This window comes from Notechis scutatus, chromosome 13 (genome assembly GCF_049901735.1).
Source record: "Notechis scutatus isolate UNSWTSFEM ecotype Mainland chromosome 13, rNotScu1.2, whole genome shotgun sequence".
In the NCBI taxonomy this organism is placed as follows: Eukaryota; Metazoa; Chordata; class Lepidosauria; order Squamata; family Elapidae; genus Notechis; species Notechis scutatus.
The window spans coordinates 5,376,492-5,399,989 of NC_142021.1; the positions used below are offsets into that span (position 1 = coordinate 5,376,492).

General features: G+C 41.6%; 1 protein-coding gene across 1 annotated transcript in view; it reads right to left on the reverse strand.

Moving 5' to 3' along the window:
- The window catches only part of MED13L (mediator complex subunit 13L), a 154,692-nt gene that overhangs the window by 82,235 nt on the left and 48,959 nt on the right, over window positions 1–23,498 (reverse strand). The window contains exons 3-4 of the mRNA XM_087942798.1: window positions 6,564–6,648; window positions 1,152–1,235 (exon numbers count right to left, since the gene is read on the reverse strand). Of these exons, the coding sequence (XP_087798924.1) occupies window positions 1,152–1,235; window positions 6,564–6,648 (169 nt within the window). The remainder of the gene's footprint in view (window positions 1–1,151; window positions 1,236–6,563; window positions 6,649–23,498) is intronic.

A 23,498-nucleotide genomic window follows, 5' to 3' on the forward strand; every position in this document is an offset into this window, starting at 1 on the left:
AGCTTCTTTAGCTCTGACTGGATGGTGGGGAATGGAAGGATTTATGCCCCTTGCAGACAGCTGGTCATTTGCATCCTTTTTAAGAGGGTCGTTGAGGCCACTTGGAGGTTTTATCTGTGTCCTCAGGGTCACACCTGAGTGGTGCTCCTGGTTGCTGCAGGCTGCAATTTTCTTCCTCTGGACATCCATTCCTACTCCCACACCATTCAAAGGCAGTTTGTCCCAAATTGTATAGCTAAAAGTCTGTAGAGGTTCTCAGGTCAACCATGGCCTGGATGACTGAGAATCTCTACAGACTGTTGTGGTTAGCCGGCAGCAGGTGCAGACGGCTGAGGAGAGCGAGGACTCAGATGAGGAGCCAGGACCATCAGGGAGTGGACTGCTGCCTTCAGAGACGGTGGGGGCTGGCAGCAGCGATGAGGAGGATCCCGAGGAGCCTGTGCCAAGTGCACGTGCACAAAGGGTTACTCAGAGGAAAGAACAATTACAGCAGCACAGGCGACTGCAAGGTAATGGCCCCTCCCTCAGGAGGATAAAAGCCAGGTTTGAAACAGCGTTCTTTGCAGAAAGCAAAGAAGCTCTTAAACTCAACTGGTGGACATCTTAGTTCATGTTTGGAGAATTTTGTAAATTAGTTCTTATCTCTGGGTTTTTGGCAGCCTTGACAAACAACTTGGCGAGGCTCTTTCTTGTTGGAGCTAATTAGTGGAAAGCAGCCTTCAGAACAGGACTCTGTTATTAAGCCTTAAAAGGTGGGGGCTGCTGCCTTTGTCTGTGTTTGCTCTTTGGGAATCCAGTTGGGTCAAGCATGGCCTCACGGAGCGCTGTTACTTTCCCACCGAAGTGGGTACCCAGGACTGTCCAGGCTGAAGGAAACATCCAATGCTTCAAGTGAAGATTGCCAGCTGCTGGACCAGCCAAGCCTGCTCAAAGGACTGCAAATTTGGAAGGGGTGGATGGATGGGCTGGTGGAATTAATGCAATAAGGCCGAGGTCACTCTCGCAATCTCGACTGAGGAATTGTTAAGCGTCAGGATGCCTTACATGAACTTGGTGGCGGGGAGCAAACTATAAATGGAGAGGAACATCAGCCTCTGCAATCGTATTTTTTAAATGTTATTTAAAAAAAAAAAAACACCGCGGCTCCTTACCTTTTGTTAATCGGCTTCTCATTTTTTTCGTATGGACGGATGAACCACTTCCCGATCCTGACGAAGTTTTTGTCCATCAGGCATCTGAAAGAAAGGAGGAAAAGAGAGCGTTTCACTAGCGGAAACGGATGCTATCATCTTCGTGGCATTCGCCTTCATCTCTTCGCATCCCTTATGATATTAGCCTTGGTCTCTTATTTGTCTCACATCATTGCTGTCTATCTGGGTGTCTATTTTAAAAAAGTGGGCGTCTCCCCCCTATCAACTACTAACAGACTAATTCTCACAGCATCAAAGCAGAGACCCAGCTGGCTACAAACGCTAATTGAAAAATGTTATCTTTTACTGGATTAGTGTGTAAAGCCAGCCTTCAAAAAAAAAAAAAAAAACCCAACCCAAAACAATAACTGATTAGACAGATATTTTTAAACCATAGTACTGACTTGAGTAAGAAGATATATTTTGATCAGCTAGTTCGGTACTGGAAGAGTTATTTTGAAGCAATAAAGTGTTTGAATTTTAATTAAGTATGCCTTAACAGCATTAGGTAAAGCTTCAGTAAATGAGACCCATTCACTCAGCATTATATTCTGGAGCATTAGAGTCAATAAAAAATCAGCAATGTGTCATTATGTGCATATTAATAGTTAACCCATTATCCAATTGCCTGTTCCTAGGTAGTCAAAATGGAACCACTTAGCATAAATGAGAAAGATCAACAGACTTGAGAACCTGCAAAAAAAAATATTAATTAATATACACTCCATCTGAGCTCTGCAACACAATTAGATCTAATCAAGTTCAACAGCCATGAAAGAGTGACTTGACTGATTTCTCAAGTGGGAACATGGAGCACCAACAAGGGCTAAAATACTGTTTTTATTTTCAGAAGCGGTTCAGCAAATGCAAGCCTTTCACAGCCGCTCAAATAGGTGTTTCTACGTGGACAGTCCCTAAATCCAGGGTTATCTGGGGTTTATAGCACCGCCTGTATTGCAGCTCAAGCGCAGCAACAACCGGCAATTATTTGTTTTATAATTCCAGTGTAAGTCATCTTGTCATCTGCACCTCTATAACTGTCTGGTTTGGCTCTGCAACCAAACAAGACAGACACAGACTTCAGAGGATAATTAGGACTGCAGAAAAAACAATGGCTACCAACCTGTATGCTGCATGTGAAAAAGAGGGCTGTGAAAATATCTACACACTCCTCACATCCTGGACACAAACTGTTTCAACTCCTACCCTCAAAACGACACTATATAGAGCACTGCACACCAGAACAACCAGACACAAGGACAGTTTTTCCCCGAACGCCATCACTCTGCTAAACAACTAATTCCCACAACATTGTCAAATTATGAAGATTGTATTACTATTATTCTTCTATTCCATTCCATTCCACTCCACTCTACATTCTATTCTATTCTACATTTTATTCTATTTTATTCCATTCCATTCCATTCCACTCCACTCTACATTCTATTCTATTCTACATTCTATTCTATTCTATGATAGCAATTGCAGTTTCTAATCAAAAGATCAAACTGAGATCAGGAATTCCAAAGGTTAACTACCTCATTCACTTATGATTTGATTTTATCTGGTCAAAACCAGCAGTGAAGATGCTAAAAATAAGTGATATGCTGTCACTTGTAGCAGCAGAGTGAAGGGTAGTCTTCCACTTACAACCACAATTGGGATCAGAAGCCATATTGTGCTAAGCAAGGGATTATCAAGATGTGCAACAGATTATTGTTATTATTAATAATAATACCCTGTTTCTCCAACAATACGGCCTCCCCCAATAGGAAGTCCCAGCATGTTTTATAGGCATGAAATGAAATTAAGCCCCTCCCCCAAATTAAGGCCTATATTAAAACATGCGAAATGGGGGGAATGGTGGGCTTGCTGTTAGGAAGTACTTTTGTTGCACACCCGGATATGGTGCTGCCTGCGTTGACCCCGATATGAAGTGCCCCACCAATGCTGAGGTCAACATCCAAGCCATTGCTACCCGCCCACCCAAAGATGCAAGGGGGAATTAAGTCACCCGAAAAGACAGCCTAGCCATTTTTTCAGGGCTCAAAAAAAAATAAGACCCTGCCTTATTATATGAGAAACACGGTACTAACTACAGCTAGTCCTCGACTTTACAGCCACAACTGAGCCTAACATTTCTGTTGTTCAGCAAGACATTTGTTCAGTGGGTTTTGCCCCATTATACGACCTCCCTTGCCACAGTTGTTAAGCGAGTCACTGCCGTGGTTAGGTCAATAACCCAGTTGTTAAATGAATCGAGCTTCCCCCATTGACACTGCTTGTCAGAAGGTCGTAAAAAGGGATCACATGACCTCAGGACACCGCAACCGTCATAAGTGTGAATCAGTTGTCAAGCATCCAAATTTTGATCTGCTGACGATGGAGATGCCACAATGGCCGTAAGTGTGAAAAATGATCATAAGTCACTTTTTTTTCAGTGCCATTGTAACTTCAAACAGTCAGTAAATGAACTTGTTGTAAGTCCAGAGCTACCTGTACTGGATTACTATTATTAAAACAAGTCTATATGAAGACAGTCGGGAGTCAAAATAATAGAATGATCAAACAACAGGTTAAATCTATTATTGAGGCTATGATGACAAAACGCTAATTTAATTCCAAGTTTCCTATTTGTACTTTTTTTTAACAACAACAAAAAAACACCCCAGTCCATTTCACTAACATGAACTGGTGCCGTTTCTATTTTAATATTGCTCCAAAGGGAAGTGAACTCTCCTTCTGGAACTTAAACTACTATTCAAAGAAGCAAAGAATTCTTATCTATAAGGCACAAAACTAATTCAAATACAGAATAGAAATAATCTGTTGAAAATTTGAGAGAGTCCCACGCTGGGAAAATTAGGAGTCAAAAAAGAGGGGTGGGTGGGTTGGAAAGTATTTCTTAAGCCTTCAAATATTTGGGTTTGACAGAAAACAGAAGGAAACCCATCTCTAAAATTAGTAACTTGGGGTGTATTTTACTAATTCCTTGTGAAGTCTTACATTGTAGCTTGTTTTTTAAAAAAGACCAGCCAACAAGAGAGGTTTTGGCAAATTCTGAGATATCAGCCAAAAGGAGGAAACAGTTCATTAGCAAGCAATCAAAACCGTGGGGGCCTTGCCAGAAATGAATGTTTGTATCAAACAATGGAAAGTTTAATCAAGATGACGTGAGGAATCGAGCCTTCACTTTGAAGGATTTCAAGAGGAATTCCAGACTGCTAATTCTACTGGATTTCCAGGCCTCGAATAATAGCATTTTCTTGGCTACTGGAATTTGAAGAGAAATTTCTTAGTTGTGCTAATTTGAAGAAGGGGGGGGAAAAACTGTTTAAACTGACTCCCATCCCATCAGACTACCTTTTGTTAGTAGCACAGAAATAAAAACACAGGTAGTTCTCGACTTATAACAGTTCATTTATTGACCATTCGAAGTTACAACAGCGCTGGACAAAAAAATGACTTATGGCTGTTTTTCACACTTACAACTTTTAAAGACTCCTGGTGATTCCTAAAAGAATTGGAGGATGAGGAGCGAATAAAAGTAGAAGTAAAAGTTTGGGATCTTTGTGATTAAAAAGGGCTCGCTACTAAATCTAAAAGGCAGAACATGTTTAAAACAAACAGGGGGTGGTGGTAATGAACAGTGAATTTCTTAGAGACCCAGGAAGACTGATCGATCAAGTTGAACTGAATGTTCCCTGTCCAGGATAAATAATGAGGCGTTTTATTCTCTTATGTTACATTGTTTTATCTAGTCCCTGAGACACACACACAAATATTATCTATTGAGGTAACTATCTCAAATGTTATTGGTATAAAAAGTATCTTAAAAGTTCCTCTTCTCTGCTCCAGGTGCCCAAGTTCATAATAGCAATAGCCCTTAGACTTATATACCGCTTCACAGTCCTTTTACAGCCCTCTCTAAGCGGTTTACAGAGTCAGCATTTGGTGAGAATCGAACTGCCAGCAGTCGGCAGAGTTAGCTTGCAATATTGCATTCTAACATTGCGCACCATGGATGGATGGATGGATGGATGGATGGATGGATGGATGGATGGATGGATGGAAGGAAGGAAGGAAGGAAGGAAGGAAGGAAGGAAGGAAGGAAGGAAGAGCAAAGCAATAGCAATAGCCCTTAGACTTATAGGCCACTTCCCAGTGCTTTCCAGCCCCCTCTAAGCGGTTTACAGAGTCAGCCTCTTGCCCCCAATAATCTGGGTCCTCATTTTACCCACCTTGGAAGGACAGAAGGCTGAGTCAACCTTGAGCCTGTTGAGAATTGAACAGTGGGCAGAGTTGGCCTGCAATAGCAATAGCCCTTAGACTTATATACCGCTTCACGGTGCTTTTACAGCCCTCTCCAAGCAGTTTACAGAGTCAGCCTCTTGCCCCCAACAATGACATAAATGATACTGCAGTCAAGAATTTAAATATGTTCACCTGTTTAAGAGACTGCCGTCTCTAAAATAAATGTAGTCTTTGACTTACGACTATCGAGCCCAAAATTTATGTTGCTAAGTCTTAACGACTTGTGGACTTCAACTCCCAGAATTCTGAGAGTTGAACTCTACACATCGTACATTTGCCACAACTGGAGACTCTTGTGCTATGGGATGAAAAGGACTGGACAACCTCTGCCTTAGACAAACATCTGCCTCATGCTTCTTTTGGACAGAATAACCCGCTGAGATTGCCAAGACCATCTGTGTTACGTTACGTCCTGGTCTGCTTTACAACAACTGTCTTCCTTATTTCCCCCAGTTTTAGTTTGTTTAAGCTAGAGGGACAAAGATAGTGCAAAAGTGTGTTGTTGTGTTGAAGTTCAGTAAACGTCCTTAATTGTGGTTCCGCAAACATTTATCTCCTGGGCACCTTTCATATGATCCACAAAATTCTCTCCTTGTTTTAAGGTCTTAGCAAAGGAAGCATCTTTTCTCATATACAAATAATAGCAATAGCAATAGGCACTTCTTATAAGTCTTCTTATATACCACTTCACAGTGCTTTGCAACCCTCTCTAAGTGGTTTACAGAGTCAGCCTCTTGCAAACCCCAACAATCTGGGTCCTCATTTTACTGACCTCAGAAGGACGGAAGGCTGAGGCAACCTGGAGCTTGGTGAGATTCAAACTGCCAAATTGTAGGCAGCCAATAATCAGCAGAAGTAGCCTGCAGTACTGCACTCTAACCACCATGCCACAGAGGCTCTTAAGAAGGGGGAGGGAAAGGATCCTGCATGTTGCTCTTCCCTCTCTCATTGAAAAGTGGAGTTTCCTGCACCTTCCCCTGAAGCAAACTGTGTGTCAGATTACCAAATTCAAATCGGAAACCCAAAGCAACATTAACTAAAGCCTTCGTACACACTCACCTTTCCAACAGGTTGTGGATTGCCTTGAAAAGCAGCGTCCTGCATTCGTACGAAAGCCCGTTCTCCCAAAACCCCTCTTCGACCACTGCAAGAGAGAGAAAAAGAGCGGATGTTAGCATTTTCTTTTATTTCTTTATATCTTCCCTTTATTATTTTTATAAATCATTCAAGGCAGCCGGCATACCTAAAAACTCCTTCCTCCTCCTGTTTTCCCCACAACAACAACTCTTTGATGTGAGCTCGGATGAAAAAGAGGGACTGGGCCAAAGTCACCCAGACACTTTCAAGCCAAAAGCGGGACTAGAACTCACTGTCTCCTGGTGATTGGCCCAAAGTGATCCAGCCATGTTCAAGCCTAAGGAGGAATTAGAACTCACTGTCTCCTGGTGATCAGCCTAACATTACCCACCCAGCTTTCATGTATAGCAGGGGTGTCAAACTCGTGGCCTGTGGGTCGGATGTATCACATGCTGGCCATGCCCACACCCGGCTTAGCGAGGGGGGGAAAGTTGCAATACGTCACGTGACGATGCCATAAGTTTGACATCCCTGATGTATAGCATCTTTCTAGAGTTTGTTGGGCAATAAAAACAACTTCACATAGGATGAGTTCAGGCATTTTTAAACTTCTGTTGTTTAAATCCTGAGATCAGAATGGCTACCATGCTTAATTTCTCATTGCGATAGTATCTATTTCATCTATGTTTCCAAAGATTCGCTCTCTTCACTAATATACGTGCTTTGATTATTCATACAGTTGCTGTCGAAGGTACAAAAATTACAACACCATCCATCGAAGGAACAACAGAAGCTGATGAAGTGGATGACACAATGCTAAGCTCACCTCTGCTATGTACTCAGTGAATGATTCTGGATCCACTCTCTGTCTGAATCCTGGATACATAAAATTGGATTCAGCAGACATATGGGGAGCGATTAAAAACAAGCTAAACATTTTGGGAATTAAGAGTTTGACTCTTCAGCTTCAGAGTGACCAAAAGCTTTCAAAATCCTACCATAATCAACCCTCTGCACATGACTATAGCATGAATACAGGTATCTATGGAGATTCTCAGTCATCCAGGTCATGGTTGTCCCAAAGGTGCATTTTCAAGAGGCACCTGGACTTTCTGGTTTTTCGTTGAAGGCGTTTTCTCTTTCAAGAAGCTTGGATGAGAATGACCTGGAATCTCCATTAGATATTTAGCAATGCACACCCTTCAAATGGTGCAAGAGAGAGCTGAAGAAGCTTCTTGGATGAGAAGCGAAACATCTTCAAAGAAAAACCCAGTTGCCTCTTGAAAAAGCACCTTTGGGACATGAATACAAATAGCCCTTTTCAACCAGTTAGCGTCAGAAAACCATATACCTCCAAACATAGAAAAACTCATCAACCGTGCAAAAAACTTTTGACTGACAGATCAGCAGTTTTCTGATTTTATTTTTTTTAAGGATGGCAGCCAAGCAACCTTTCCTAGCGTCTGCTCATTTTTGATAGTCCAATTTCTGAACTGCAAAGAAAGAAGTCGTATAGGGATCATGATAACAGACGTATTAAACGTATTTAGCAGCAGTTCGGACATTGCTGGTTTTAAAATTCAGCCTTTTACGTCTGTTTGCTTTTAATTTTAAATTGGGTTTTCATTTCAATTTGTTTTCATTTTAACTTTTAATTTGTTTTCACTTTAATTTGTTAAGCTGTTTAACAACAACTTTAAAACAACTTTGTTTAAAAACCAAAACAGCCAAAGAGATTTCACATCCTTCAGTAGGGCAAACAGTTGGTTTGAAAAGGTAGGATTTGTATGATAAAAATAGCAGAGGCACAAGATTAATAGCCTCATCCGGCAGTGCCACTGAGTTTCCCACCTAATGTGCAATTGACCTTTAAACAAATATCTGCACTCACAAAGGAAGAAGTCCAGAGTTAGTCCCATCTACAACTTCTAAATCTCAGGTACCTGAATTAATTAAAAGTTATTGTCCTGCACACTGACTTATTATTGTCATGCTATTGGCTTGCTGCATAAAGGCAGGGGAACATACGTTATGGGACACGATTAGTTGCTTGGTCATTAAAAATGACTGAAAATCAATTTCTTCCTTTGTTGTGCTGAAAAGCTTTTTAGACTAAAGTGTGGCGCACGAGATAAGGAAGCAAACAATTACAGATGGAAGCTTTTTTTGTACATTTAAAAAAAAAATGAAGCTGTTTTTTTTTTCCTCCCTAGGATGCCCTTTCTTCAGCATTAAAAAAAATCAATCTGAAAATCCAATTCATTGGCAAACGTCTACATTAAATAAATATATCAAAAATCCAATTACCACAGACTGGAACTAACAGCATTTTATCTCCGGTTGAATTTGTCCATTTAAGTGACAAATGCAAAAGTATCACGGTGCCCTAGAAACTGACGTTCACAAAGCCAACAAAAACAGCATTGATTCTGAAATACTGCATTAAGGCCATAAACTATCTAATCAAAGGCCAGGCTTATTTGATCTATCGTTGTTGCAATACTGCCGATACCCTGCAAATTACGTGTTTGAAGTGCGTTCCGACTAAATGGACTTGCTGCTACAAATGAAGCCCTGCAATGAAGCCCTGACTCCTGCTCACATGCCTTACGCTGCTTTTAGCTAAGGAAGTGTGTCACCGTGTACTATATTCAAACGATGGGAAAATATCTTTGCCATCCAATCATTATGCATTACCTCACCCTGTTTGTTTTGAGGCTATTACAAATGTGTAGGTAGGTAGATAGGTAGGTAGGTAGGCAGGCAGGCAGGCAGCAGTGGTGCATTTCAAAATAGTTTACCACCAGTTCGGTGGGCGCTCTTTGCATGCGTGCACACTGCGTGCATGCGCACCAAACGTGCACTTTGCGCATGTGCAGTGCCTTTCCGACTCACCCCCCTGCAATCCTGCACACTCCCTGTTGCTTCAACAGCTGATGTGTGGCACTTTTGTGTGCTGCGCAAAGCAGCTGTGCTTCAAAAGCAGGGACTGAAAGTCAGTATGGGAGCCCTGGCGGGAGGGTGGGCCCAACAGCTGCTCATCGGCGCTACCAGCTCAGTAGAACCGGGCCGAACCAGTAAAATAGCACCACTGTTAGGCAGGCAGGCAGGCAGGCAGAGGATGGATGGATGGATGGATGGATGGATGGATGGATGGATGGATGGATGGATGGATGGATGGATGGATGGATGGATGGGATGGGATGGGATGGACGGACGGACAGACAGACAAGGAATGGATGGATGGATGGATGGATGGATGGATGGATGGATGGATGGATGGATGGAATGGACAGACAGACAGACAGACAGACAGACAGACAGACAGACAGACAAGGGATGGATGGATGGATGGATGGATGAACAAACAGACAGACTGGTAGGTAGGTAGATACAGGTAGTCCTAGACTTACAACCACAATTGAGCCCAGGATTCATGTTGCTAAGTGAGAAATTTGTTAAGTGAGTTTTGCCCCATTTTACGACTTTTCTTGCCACCTTTGTTAAGTGGATCGCTGCAGTTTTTAAATTAGTAACGTGGTTGTTAAGTGAATCTGGCTTCCCCATTAACGTCGCTTGCCAGAAGGGCGCAAAAGCAGATCACGTCTCTCTCTCTCTCTCTCTCTCTCTCTCACACACACACACACACACACACAGAGGACACTGCAACCATCATAAACGTGAGTCAGGTGTCGAGCATCCAAATGTAAATCATGCAACCATGGGGATGCTGCTAAGGTCGTAAGTGTGAAAAATGGTCATAAGTCACTTTTTTCAGTGGTGTTGTAACTTTGAACGGTCACTAAATGAACTATTGTAAGTTGAAAACTACCTGTAGACCGACGGAGAGACAGAATGATGATGGAGAGATGGAGTCAGTGAGTGAGAAAGAGAGAGAGGACATTCCACAGCATGGGAATGTTAACAGACAATTTAATAGACATGCCTAGAGTGGGAACAGCTGAGCTATTTACTGTTTACTGTTTTTTAATAGAGTGCTAAAACTAAGGTGTTCGCATTACATGGTTTTAAAAAAACTCACTCAAAGATAAAACAATGATCACCTTTGATTAAGGAAAGATACTTTGTATTATATTGGAAAGCTAAGGGGGCTGAGCTTTTTTTATTTTATTTTATTGTAACCACACACAAACACACACACACCTATATGTAAAACCAGTCAATGCCCTACAGACCCAAAACCACCACCACCCCAAAACAAATTAAACCCAATAAACTGGCTTTGAATAAGTCTGACAATAATCTGTAGAGGACTTTCAACTCTCTCATTAGTTTTTCACCTGGTTTCCCCCCTTAAATAGAACAGCTTATATGGGGTTTCCCTTGAAATGCTCTTTATATAACTATGAAAAACAGCGTCTCTTTCATTTAGTCTTTTCACTTGCTTTCAGGATTATATTGGTACGTTATCGCCAACTCCTTTGTGTGTTTTTTTCAGCGCTTCCAGATACTGAAAAACATGGTTACATAAACATTAAAAAAAACAAAAAACCTGAAAATGTGCTGTTTAAAAAGACAGTTTTAAATAAGACTCAGCTACTTTCCCTGGGACTAATGCAGGCTTACTTCTCGAGGGTCGATGTGCAGAATATTGTTAGACAGGAAAAGAAGCTGTTGACTCTTATTTTTGCATTTAACTTTTCTTTTTTAACCTTTTTGATTCCTCTTCTAGCCCAAAAAGAGTCACAGGGCGCTCAGTGTGATCTTGAAATTTATTTTAATTCAAGACTTTTACACTGCACAGAAAGTAATTGTGGCCGTGTTCTACCAGGACAGTTTAACAACAAAATCACCGAGATAATTGCTTCTTTGAAATATGACAACACTGGGGATTGTAATCCACCCAAACCACTTCAGTCTGGCAGGAGATTGTGTGTGTGTGTGTGTGTGTAGTGTGTGTGTGTGTGTACATACACACATACATACATACAAAATATATAGCATAGATATTTTTTAAAATCTTTGTGTGTGTGAAGATTTTTAAAGCAATTACATTAAAGCACCTAAGAAACATGTTCTCTTCAGACTAATAAGCTGAAAAACTAAAGCTTTGTTTTAAAGACGATTAAACATTGCTTATCTCTGTCTTGTAAGACAGAGCCAAAAAAAAAAAACCACACACACACACACACAAATTCTGCCTTATGAGAAGAAATAATACTATAATACTATATGTAGGCGTGGGAAGTGTGGAGAAAGGCTTCTCACAAATGCAATCCAGGTGACTGATAACTGTAGCATGAAATTATCTAGTGCAACAATAAATATAGTTCAACTTAAGAGAGAGACAGTTTGGTCTAGTGTTAAGGCACCAGGCTAAAAACCATGAGGCTGTGAATTCTAGTCCTGCCTTAGCCATGAAAGCCAACTGGGTGACTTTGGGCCAATCACTAGGAGACTGGGAGTTCTCGTCCTGCCTTACGCATGGAAAGCTGGCTAGATGACTTTGGGAGGGTCCCAGCCCAAATCACCTCATAAGGCACGTTCGACATGTTTGCTGCCTGGAGTTATTTATAAAAATAATAAAGGCGGGATACAAATAAATAAATAAATAAATAAATAAAATAAAGAGATCTCGGATAAAGTAAGAATTCTTATTACTGAGATTTCCTGTACTTCTGCATTGTGGGCAGGATGTAACTAGGCAGATACACTGAAGTTGAGAAGTAAACCATCTTCTTCTCTGTGCTATTTGATAAAAGTTTCCTTGAAGTAGAGCTCGGCTACTGATGATGCTTCTTAATACAGCACAGACACAACTTCCCATTGCTTCCTTCCGGGATCTCTTTTCAACTTCCCAGATCAATCTACGCCCCCCTCCTGGGACTTCTTGGTAGTCGCTCTCAGAGTGCAAATCAAGATCAATCCCAATTAATTTTTAGAGCTCGGCCCAAGTTGTTTTTGACACTGTCATCCAGCTGGACTCGGTATATTGCGTTATCATCTCATTTTATTTTGAAAATCTCTCCCCAGTAAAACAGAAAGCCTGCAACACCCATCGCTTTCTGCTGTCATCAAGTCTGAAAAAGCAAAATTAAGCCCACGTTCTTGGGATGGGTGGGGTAGAGTCTGAGGCCATTTCGGGATTGAGGCAAAGGATCTGGAACGTGCTGCTAGAAAATGCAGGCTGGATGTGCCAAATTCTGCCTTCCATGGAGTGGAACTCCCGACAGTTATGACTGTTCAAAAGCGATGGGGGGAAAAAAGAAAGAAAAAATCCTGCCAAATGACAAATGAAGCTTCAGAGGAAGCTGCTTTGGTTCAACCTGTCCTCTAGGAATATTTCCAGGCATATTTTTTTTTTAAAAAATGATATAGTACCAAGGGGATGACTGGCACTGTTAATCCCTCATCATGCACGTTTAGCCAAGCAATCTTGAAACAAAGGGCCTGCTAACCTCTATTATGAAAGCAACCAGATAAAGACATTTTTAATAGTCTAAATGTTTTCGGTTCTGAATAGGAAGGAAGCTTATTCCATTTATTGCTCTATTTTGATTTGGATAGTTTTGAGGTCCTTATCTCTTGCAAGTACGGACAGATCAGAACAGTGTAAAACAGAGAGACTAAAATTCTGTTTTAGACACACCTGCGCAGTGAAAGAAAAATGCTGAACCAGCGAGGTCAGAAAGTATGATATCTGTTGCTAAGTAAAACACATAGCCAGCAGAGGGAGCTTACCAAGCTGAGCTTCAGGATTTGTTAAAAACAAGTCTAACACCGCCCCCCCCCACCACCGCAACCAGGAAGATTGACACACATTAATAATCCAAAAAGGGGGTGGGGTATTACAGAGATTCTCTTACAATGCATAAAATTGCGATTTCAAAACCGGACAGCCAACTCCAGCGAAAATTAGCCATCCAAGCTATATACAAAACAGTTAGCAACATTTGTAATCTGGACAAGCAATTTAGCAGATCTATTGTTCATCTCAACGTATAAGGTTACACAGCCTGAGGATACATAACGGTTGGGGGGGGGGGGGAGAGAGAAAAGTCCCTTGTTCTGCACTGTAAGGTTTCCTTTTCCTTTTGGGTTGGAAAGTGATCTATTTTTATTGCTCAAACATAATAAAGCCTTCGCAGTTAAAATAAGAGAACGATCTGCTGGTCTATTTATACCTCCTTTCTGTACATTTTAACCCTTCAGAAATCAGAAGCGTGAGAATAATTTTTGGGGGCCACGTCTCAAATTCATGGGCCTAGCATTTTTTTTTTGCCAAAATCCACCCAGAGTGTGGTGGGATGTATTTGTGGGTCTAGGACAACGCGCCACGGCCAACTCACCACGGCCAACTCACCACGGCCAACTCACCGTGGCCAACTCGTCACGAGACAATTTGCTGCGGGACAAGAGTTACACTAATGTTGAAGAGATGGTAGAACCGAGACATTAAAGAAAGGATGTCAAAGGAGGGACAAAATGAAATGTAAATGACCAAAATTATTATTATTTTTTCAAAAAATTATTTTAAATAATGAAACTGAATTATTGACTTGTCCTGCAGTGAGTTGGCCCACAGCAACTTGTCCCATTCCGTGTATTTGTAAGGTTAGCATCTGCAGCTTATATCTCAAAGTAACACCACAACAGTCACATTTTGAAGTTATACTCTAGAACGGAGGGTCCCCAATCCCTGGTACATGGATTGACACCGTTCTGTGGCATGCCAGCAACTGGGCCATGCAAACAAGCCAAAGTCCCATCCACGGGATGCAGGCACCACGCAAAACCACCGTGACCTCTCCAGTCCATAGAAAAACCTGCCTTGCTCTAGAAGGTGTGACCACCAGTGAACCACTATCTCTAACAACATCCAGTTGACATTTAGGACTCTTCTCTGGAGGGTCCACAGAAACAAATAACAATGTGCAGAAAATAATTGCCATTCTCTAACGGGACACGCGTGCAAAAGATGTGCCACAGTTGTGTGCATGTTGCAGGTTCACACAGAGCCCTTTACAATATGACGGCTGAAGTTTTATAGCCCCCATATGTTTACATGTACACTGGCAAAGATGACTGAGTTTTTGGAAACCGAACAACCGTGGCAAAATAAAATAAAGACGCTGCCAATATTAACGGACACCTTGGGTGCCATCCCAAAACAATTGGGGGGGAACCCCATGAACACAACCGGCATTGACAAAAATCACCATCAGTCAATGGCAAAAGGCAGCTTTCCTTGAAACAGCTTAAATCTTGCAATGATACTTTAACATCAACAACCTTGGGAAAGACTTGTTCGGTTGATAAAAGTGCTAAATCCAATCTAAACATCTGGCTGATTATGTTACTTACCATAATACAACCGTAATAATAATGCACAGAAATATTTAATAGGTGGATAAAAATGCCAAATCCAGACTAAACATCTGGCTGACTATGAAATCAACCAAACTACACCTTACTGAATCCTGCAATTAGCCTACCTAGCTGAATACTATACCCCAAATGGCTACCAATGGCCTTCCAGGATTTCAAAGTTCACTTGGAAATATCACGGTGCAAACATATAATTTTCTGCATGCAAAACCTATGTTCAGGGCTATGACTTTTCTGATATTCCAATTGTTGCATTACTTCAGCCAATTAAGACTTCTATCCTGCCTTCCCAGTGGCTTATCTGAACTCATATTTTACAACACGTGAAGATTTGCAAAATAAGAAATTAAAAGAGAGCGATGAAGGCAAATAAGGCTAGCTGAAAGTTGAAAATACTGATGCACACACTGCAAGAGTGAACAATAAACTGAAGAAGGAAACACTACATGCAGCTAAGGCATAATTCTCCCATTTTCCATGGCAACCAGACCTGAATCACAAACTCAACAGACACATTGCATTTGGAGAGCACGGCTGAAATAACTTATAAATATACAAAGATGAACAAAGTGTCTTCTCATTTTCCCTTTGTAGGGCAGGACAATAAGCGCTTAGATCCTAGATACATCTAATTTCCCCAAATCTCCAACTGGGGAGAAAAACAGCCTATGCACAGAACAATTCATATTTAGCATTTACATCCCACTTAACTTCAGAGTAGCTAACATTGAAATAAAAACTTGTAAAATTGCAATATTAATTATCACCTAAATATAATCATGGTGAAAGGGGGATAAAAAAAATACACTAAAATTAAAAAACAATCCACATTGTAGCTCTTTAAATGCTCTCTTGCAGAACTCAGTTTTCAAAAGATATGCGTGATGGAACTATACAGATTTAGGGGGTTGCATAAATAAATAGATAAGCCAGATACACAGAGGATAGGTAGATGATAGATAATAAAAGACAGGGAGGGAGAGTGGATGGATGGATGGAGATAGGAAGATAGACAGACTAATAGATAATAGATGACAGATGAAAGATAGATAATAAATGATAGATATATAATGGATAGATGATAGATAATACATAGATAAAAGATGATAAAAGAAGACAGAGACAAAGAGAGATGATAGAGAGATGAAGGAAGGAAGGAAGGAAGGAAGGAAGGAAGGAAGGAAGGAAGGAAGGAAGGAAGGAAGGAAGGAAGGAATAGAGACAGAGATTCAGATAGAAACTGGCTGGCTGGCTGGCTGGCAGGCAGGCAGGCATAGAGACAGGGACAGACAGACCAAAAAAGAAGTCTCAAGAACTTAAGCCAGCCATCTAACCCAAGTAAAGTTTGATCCATGAGACTTAAGGGAGCAGGGGGACAAGTCTTTTCTGCAAGCTGGTCTGTAAGGCTTTTAAAGAAAATGCTCCCGCTTTCTATCCATGCTGCCCCGCACACTTTCCTTTCCCTTTCCTGCAAAATACATTTAGTCACAAAGGAATACATCAGATCATATCAACAATAAGGAGGACAGAAATTGGAGACCAGCCAGCTCTGAAATGATCATGCAAAAACACAGATGTCCTGGTGTTATTATTCCCCACAAATTCTCTGTCTGATATCTTCTGTCCTACGCAACTGGCAAGAACATTTGCAAACTCTTTTTAACAATTGCATCTCCCCCTACACACACACACACACACAATTTTTAAACGAAATCCACATGGTCGGATCACAGACAAAAAAACCCAACCCTTCCTTCGACCATTTCAGATTCTTCACACAAGGAAATTACAGATGGCACCTTAAAAGCATGATAACGCTGACATAAATCAAAGTGATATTCCCATTCTGTATTAACTTTCAGAGGCAGGTTCTAAAACCCCCGTGCAATACAAGCTGAACGTTTCAAAGTTGCATTTAATGTCATCATTTTCCTAACACAACATATTGCACGTCCAGCTTGCTTAGATATTTGCGCAAGAATTAAAACAAAGATAGGTAGTCCTTGACTTAGGGCCACAACTGAGCCCAAAATGTATGTTGTTAAGTGGGAAATTTGTTAAGTGAGGGTTGCCCCCTTTTAAGAGAGGAGGGGGTCAAGCTATTTCAGTTTCCATGTTTCAGTTTCCAAACAGCCCTCAACTCTCTCACACACTGACAGGACACTAGCCAGATGAATACCGATGGATGCTGGTAGGCAGAGGCACAATTTTTTCCCCTTATTTTCCTCCCCAAAAAGTAAGCCCTACCACATCGTTTCGTAGCGAAGCACAGGTATAGAGCTAGTAATGTTATATAGCAATAGCACTTAGACAGCCCTCTCTAAGCAGTTTACAGAGTCAGCATATAGTATAATATATAATACACTTATTATCTTATGTCATATTATGCTATGTTGCTGTAGTATATTACATTATACCACATTATTACATTATGTTGTGTTATAACCATATCGCTATTACCTATTCAGTTATGCTTTTAAAAAATTTAATGACTTTTTATAAATCTATTGTTTATTGTTAGAGACCACCCAGAATCACTCTTTTGTGAGATGGGAGGCCATATTAAATTTGCTATATGAATAAATATTGCTAAAACTAATGGGGATAACACTCTTCTTTTCGACTGTATGCAAACCACTATTTGTTCGTTCTGTGTTGTTTCTCTCGCTACAAAGACAATATCCTAAACGCCTGGAAACAAAGACTTGGAAGAATCGAGCTGATCATTTTATCCGGTTTTTTTTTAAAAAAAGAATCTTTACAGGGATTTAATTTAAATCAGAATCGACTTAGCCATCCCCCACAGTCCTGGTGTTGCCCTAAGGTGAAATCTGTGTTCCGGACGACCATAGAACCCTTGTCATTACGCATTAGCCTCAGATGAAGAGTCAACCACCATCTCATCTTTTCGTACTTTGCCCAGAGCCACGGCTTCCTGTTGCTTACAGTCAAATTGGTCCCATTAGATAGGCATACCTACATGGCATGCGGCCCTCTCAATTCCTGGCAAATAGATGGGGAAGAAATGGAGGCAGTGGCAGATTTTATTTTCCTTGGGCTCCAAGGTCACCGCAGATGGGGACTGCAGCCAAGAAAGTGAAAGACGCTTGCTCCTGGGGAGGAAAGCTATGGCCAATCTAGACAGCACACTCAAAAGCAGAGACATCACCCTGCCAACGAAAGTGCGTAGAGTCCAGGGTGTGGTTTTCCCAGTTGCAATGCATGGCTGTGAAAGCTGGACCATAAGGAAGGCTGAGCGCCCAAGAATGGAGGCCTTTGAACTCTGGGGCTGGAGGAGAAGATTCCAGCGAGTCCCTTGGACTGCAAGGTGATCCAACTGGTCGGTCCTAGAGGAGATCAACCCTTGACTGCTCTTTAGAAGGCCAGATCCTGAAGATGAAACTCAAAGACTTTGGCCACCTGACGAGAAGGAAGGAAGGACTCACTGGAGAACAGCCTAATGCTGAGAATGATGGAGGGCAAAAGAAGAAGAGGAGGAGGAGGAGGAGGATGGCAGAGAAGGAGGTGGCTGGATGGAGTCCCTGAAGCAGTCGGTGTGAGCTTCAATGGGCTCCAGAAGATGGTTGAGGACAGGAAGGCCTGGAGGAATGTTGTCCATGGGGTCGCGATGGGTTGGACACAACTTCGCAACTAACAACAACAATCTACATTTTTACTGACCATGTGTGATAAGGAATTGTTGACATCATTTTGTGGAGCTTTTTTTGTCTATATGACAAGCACGTCAAACGCTGCCTATAAATCCAAGACTTACCTAACTTATGACCGCTGTTGTATCCCAAAGTCAGGTGATCCGGTTTTGCAACCTTTTGACAAGCAAAATCAATGGGGAAGCCAGATTCACTTAACAACCATGTTACTAACCTATCGACGATGGCGATTCGCTAAACAACGGTGGCAAGAAAGTTCATAAAATGGGGCAAAACTCACTTGACAAATGTCTCGCTTAACAACATGAATTTGTAAGCTCAATTGTAGTTGTAAGTCCATCTGTACTAGCAATGGTAGCACTTAAGAGTTATATACTGCCCCATATTGCTTTACAGTGGTTTACAAATGTTACAATATTTCCCCCAACAATTTGGGTCCTCATTTTAACTTATCTCAAAAGGATGGAAAGCTGAGTCAACCGCAAGGATCGAATTCCTGGCAGTGGGCAAAGTCAGCCTGCAATACTGCATTCTAACCCCTAAGCCATCAGGGCTCCTGATATTACCGGTAACCGAGGTGTGTATGAATTGAAATGCCACTGAAATATGATGACATTTCTTGAATCATGGCTATCTTTTCCGCCCCAGTAAGCTTTTCTTCAGAAAAAGAATACAATGAGGCAGATTTTACTAATACGTTGAATGTGAAAAGCAAGGGGAACTGAAGCATGTAATTCAATAATTGCAGACTAAATATTCCAACAAAAACTTGGAAGCGTCTTTCCCTTCCAAGCATTGCATTTTGTTTGGTTGTATACAACTTCTCCGATGAAATGAAACTGTCTGCCAAGCCAATGTGTTGAATACAGAAGCTTTCAGCTACCGGCTTATGTTACAGGTAGTCCTCAACCTTAACAGAGCCTGGAACTTCCATTGTATCTCATGATAGTCGTAGTAAGTCAAGGCTCCTGTGTGCAATTTTATGACTTTTTTTTTAACTGCAGAGGTTAAGCGAATGCAGCAGTCATTAACCCATTTTCAGTATTGGCTGCTTTTGGGCAGAAAAATACCTCGTAATTCAATGTCTAAAAAGCAAGAGGCAGTCTGTTCATAAATATGAGTGGAAGTTCTTAACCCAGGAACGGTTGCTTAGAGGTGATAATACATTTTTTTTTGGGTGCAAATCTTCCGAGAATTTCAATCCCTCTAGATGCAAGCCTTCCATAGGGGTGTTGTTTTTTTTAAAAAAAAAATGGATTGGCAATAAACATTCAAAAGAAGGCATCAATTCGGTGTTGAGAGGGTACAGCTTTTTAGTAAAAAAGGTTAATTTCTCCTTTTGCTATCAATCAAGGTTTTTTTAAAAAAAAATTATTAATTTGAGTGCCTATGTACGTATTACAGGATTTATATGCCATTCCAATCAACGTAACTCTGAGTGATGTACATTCCACAAACCAGTAATTGGATTGCAGCACAATTACAGCTAAGACTGAACAAAACCAATTAAGATAAAAACAAACAAAACAATCACTCCTGACATCCCTAATTCCCTGATATTCTTTGGTGCCGCAAATTTCAGGTGCCTCGTTCCAACTATTCTTGCCATCCTCTTTAGTCCTTCAGAGGATCTGGGTTTTAATGAATGTATGGCTCTTTCAAATCCTAACCAGGTAATGGATAACCTTAGCTCAGAAGGCCCTCCCGTCCAAAGGAAAGAGGCTAGATGAGAGAAGTGCCTATCATCAATGTTTTACAGAAGACAGAACTTAGATAACTTCATTGTCACTTTGAATGTACACTAATCGGCACGCATTAAAATGAAACTCCATTGCATACGGCTCTCTAACGGTCACCACCTCCAATATACACTACATAAACAGGACAAAAATGAATGAATAAATAAATATGCATATACCCACACAGAGAAACAACACAGTCTAGTTCGGATGTATACATGTACATGGCGAGATAAATAAATCTTGTGAGTTTACGAGACGGATGGCATAGGGAACAAAGCTGTTACAGAATCTGGTAGTCCTGTTATAGATACTTGGAAACCTCCTCCAGACCATGGGTGGGTGGGGTCTCTAACAATGCTTCGAGCTCTAAGCACATGGCGCTTATAAGCAGTATGCTGAATAACAGGAAGTGAGCTTCCTATAATGTTCTCGGTTGTCCTTCCCACTCTCTGTAGGGACCTTCTATCTGAGGCACTGCTACCATCAAACCAAACAGAATAACAGAATAACAAAGCTGGAAGGGACCTTGTAGGTCATCTAGTCCAACCCTTTGCTGAAGTAGGAGACCCTATACCATTTCTGACATATGACAGTCCAATCTCTTCTTGAAGCCTCCAGTGATGAAGCACCCACAACTTCTGAAGGTAACTTCTCTTCCATCGGTTGATTGTTCTCACTGTCCAAAAATATCTCCTTATTTCTAGGTTGAATCTCTCTCCTTAATCAGTTTCCATCCATGGATCCTTGCCTGGCCTTTGGGTGCTTTGGAAAATACATTGTCTCCCTCCTCTCTGTGGCAGTCCCTCAAATATTGGAAGACTGCTACCACGTGTCATTTCTCAGAGTCAGGGCCTAAAGCCAGCTCTCCATCCTAGCTTTTTAACAGACAAGCAGACTGTAGAGAAGGCAGACCCACATGTATCCAGATGATGAGCACAACGTCCATTAACGGTAGCAACTTGAACTGTGCCTCAAGGCTAATGGCAACCCGTGCAGCTCCTTAAAAGAATGGGGCCATGTGGGCAAACCAAGTGGACCCCATGATTACTCAAGGTATTGACTTCTGGATCAGCTGAAGGTTCCAGATGCTCTCCAAGGGTAGCCCCCGAGAGATGAAACTGGAGTACAGCTAGTCCTCGACTCACAACTATTTTAATTAGTGACCGTTCAAAGTTACAACCCCATTGGAAGAAAAACTTATGACTGTTTCTCACAAACCTACAGTAAAAGTTTGCAGGGGCCAAATTCACTTTACCAAGAGAAATTTGGGGCTCCGTTGTGGTTGTTGAGGACTACCTACTCTCCAACGGTGAGACGACGAAGGTATTGGCGAGTCTGTTTTCCCAGAAGTGGCAAACCAGATGTGAGCTGTGAAGCAGCCTTCCTGGCCACAGCTCCATCGGCTCTCCAAGCAGGAGCCGAGAGTCCAAGAAAATCTGTAGTAGCTTTTACAGCGAGGCCTACATACTGTACAATCCTCTAAAAACCCTTCTTTCCCTTCTGCCAATATCAGAATGTGTCAATTAGCTCGAGGCATATTTGCTAAGGATTTACCGTCTGTGAAGATATTTATATAGGAAACCGCCGTAATGCCTTATGGAAAGCAATTCTGGAGCTCGCACCTGAAGAGCCTCGAAAGAGCCTTTTATTTACAGGAAAGTGTCAACCTCCAGCCTCCTTTCCTACATCTAAAGCTCTAGAGAATTCCCCCATCTTCTGGATCTCGTTTATAACGCGTTACGGGCTGAAAGGGAAGGCAGGGACTGATCTGACACAGCGTTGTTCCCAGTGGAAGCATCCCTGCTTTCTAGTCGAAGAGCAGAAAGCTGGAAACAAATCCGAAATGAACATCGCTGCCCATAGAAAAAGGAGCAGTTAGCTAACCAATAGCCCATCGGATAGGGAAGTTGTGCCAAGTTAGACTTAGGAACGGGAAGTTTGGGAGCCCCCAATTCAGTCCATGAGTCCATGCAATTCAACAATATCTTCATGACATGCCCTTCCTGGGAAGGGGGCAGGATGGCTCACGGTGTCAGACTTCTAGCAATCCTTCATTTGAAACATTAACTCCGAGACTGACATTTTCTCAAAGTGAAAAAGAAAAAAAAAAGTGGTTATCGGTGGAATTTCAGTACTGGAATCCTACCAGCTCATCCCACAAAATCCCACCTACCTCCACCCCCTTTTTCACACCTCACCAATCACATGGACCAATGATCTGCATTCTCAATACTTTGCTACGCCACTCTCTGTGACCTTGAACTAATAACTCATAATAATTTTTTTTCCCCTAAGAACTATTCAATACATCACCTTCCTCCCTCCAGAACTCTATGGCAATGATGAATCCCAGAGTTGACACATGGTTAAAGAACCTGAGCTTGTCAGCTGGAAAGCTGACAGACTAGGTTAGTGACCCGAGTGCCACGCGATGGGGTGAGTTCCCATCACTTGCTCCAACTCCTGCCCACCTAGCAGTTCGAAAGCATGCAAATGCGAGTAGATAAATGGGTACCACTTCGGTGGGAAGGAAACAGCATGCCGCGTACCTCGGCATATAGTCATGCTGGTGGCTTGACCACAGAAGCATTTTCAGACAACCCTGGCTCCCTGGGCTAAGAATCGGAGGTGAGTAGCGCCCCCTAGAGGCAGAAATGACTAGAGAGAGGAAAGCTTTACCTTTAATGCCCTATACCTGGGCATATCAGATATGAAATGGGGACTTCCTCCATGCAAAACTCCACTCAAGGGCAACTCTCAATCAAGAATTAAAACAATATCAGTCATAAAACAGCAAACAAACCATATTAATCATGAGATTGAGATGAGCAGCATATACATTTAATAAATAAACATGTTTTCCATAAGCAATATCTTACATATTTTCCTTTGATCCATGCTAACGGCATGCATTCTTACACAACAAACTGGTGTGTGAATGCTCAGCAAACACATTTTTATTTAGTAAATATTCTACCCATCTAACAAGGGATGTCTTGCCGCTAGTCACAAAACTTTTTTCCCTTTCATTTTTTATAAAAATCACAGCGAAATATCAAGCTTGCTGATTTAATTATTAATGTTGTTTTATTTCTGCACAGTGCCTCATTTTGAACTGTTTTGGGGTTACAGAACACAGAGAAACAAATATGACC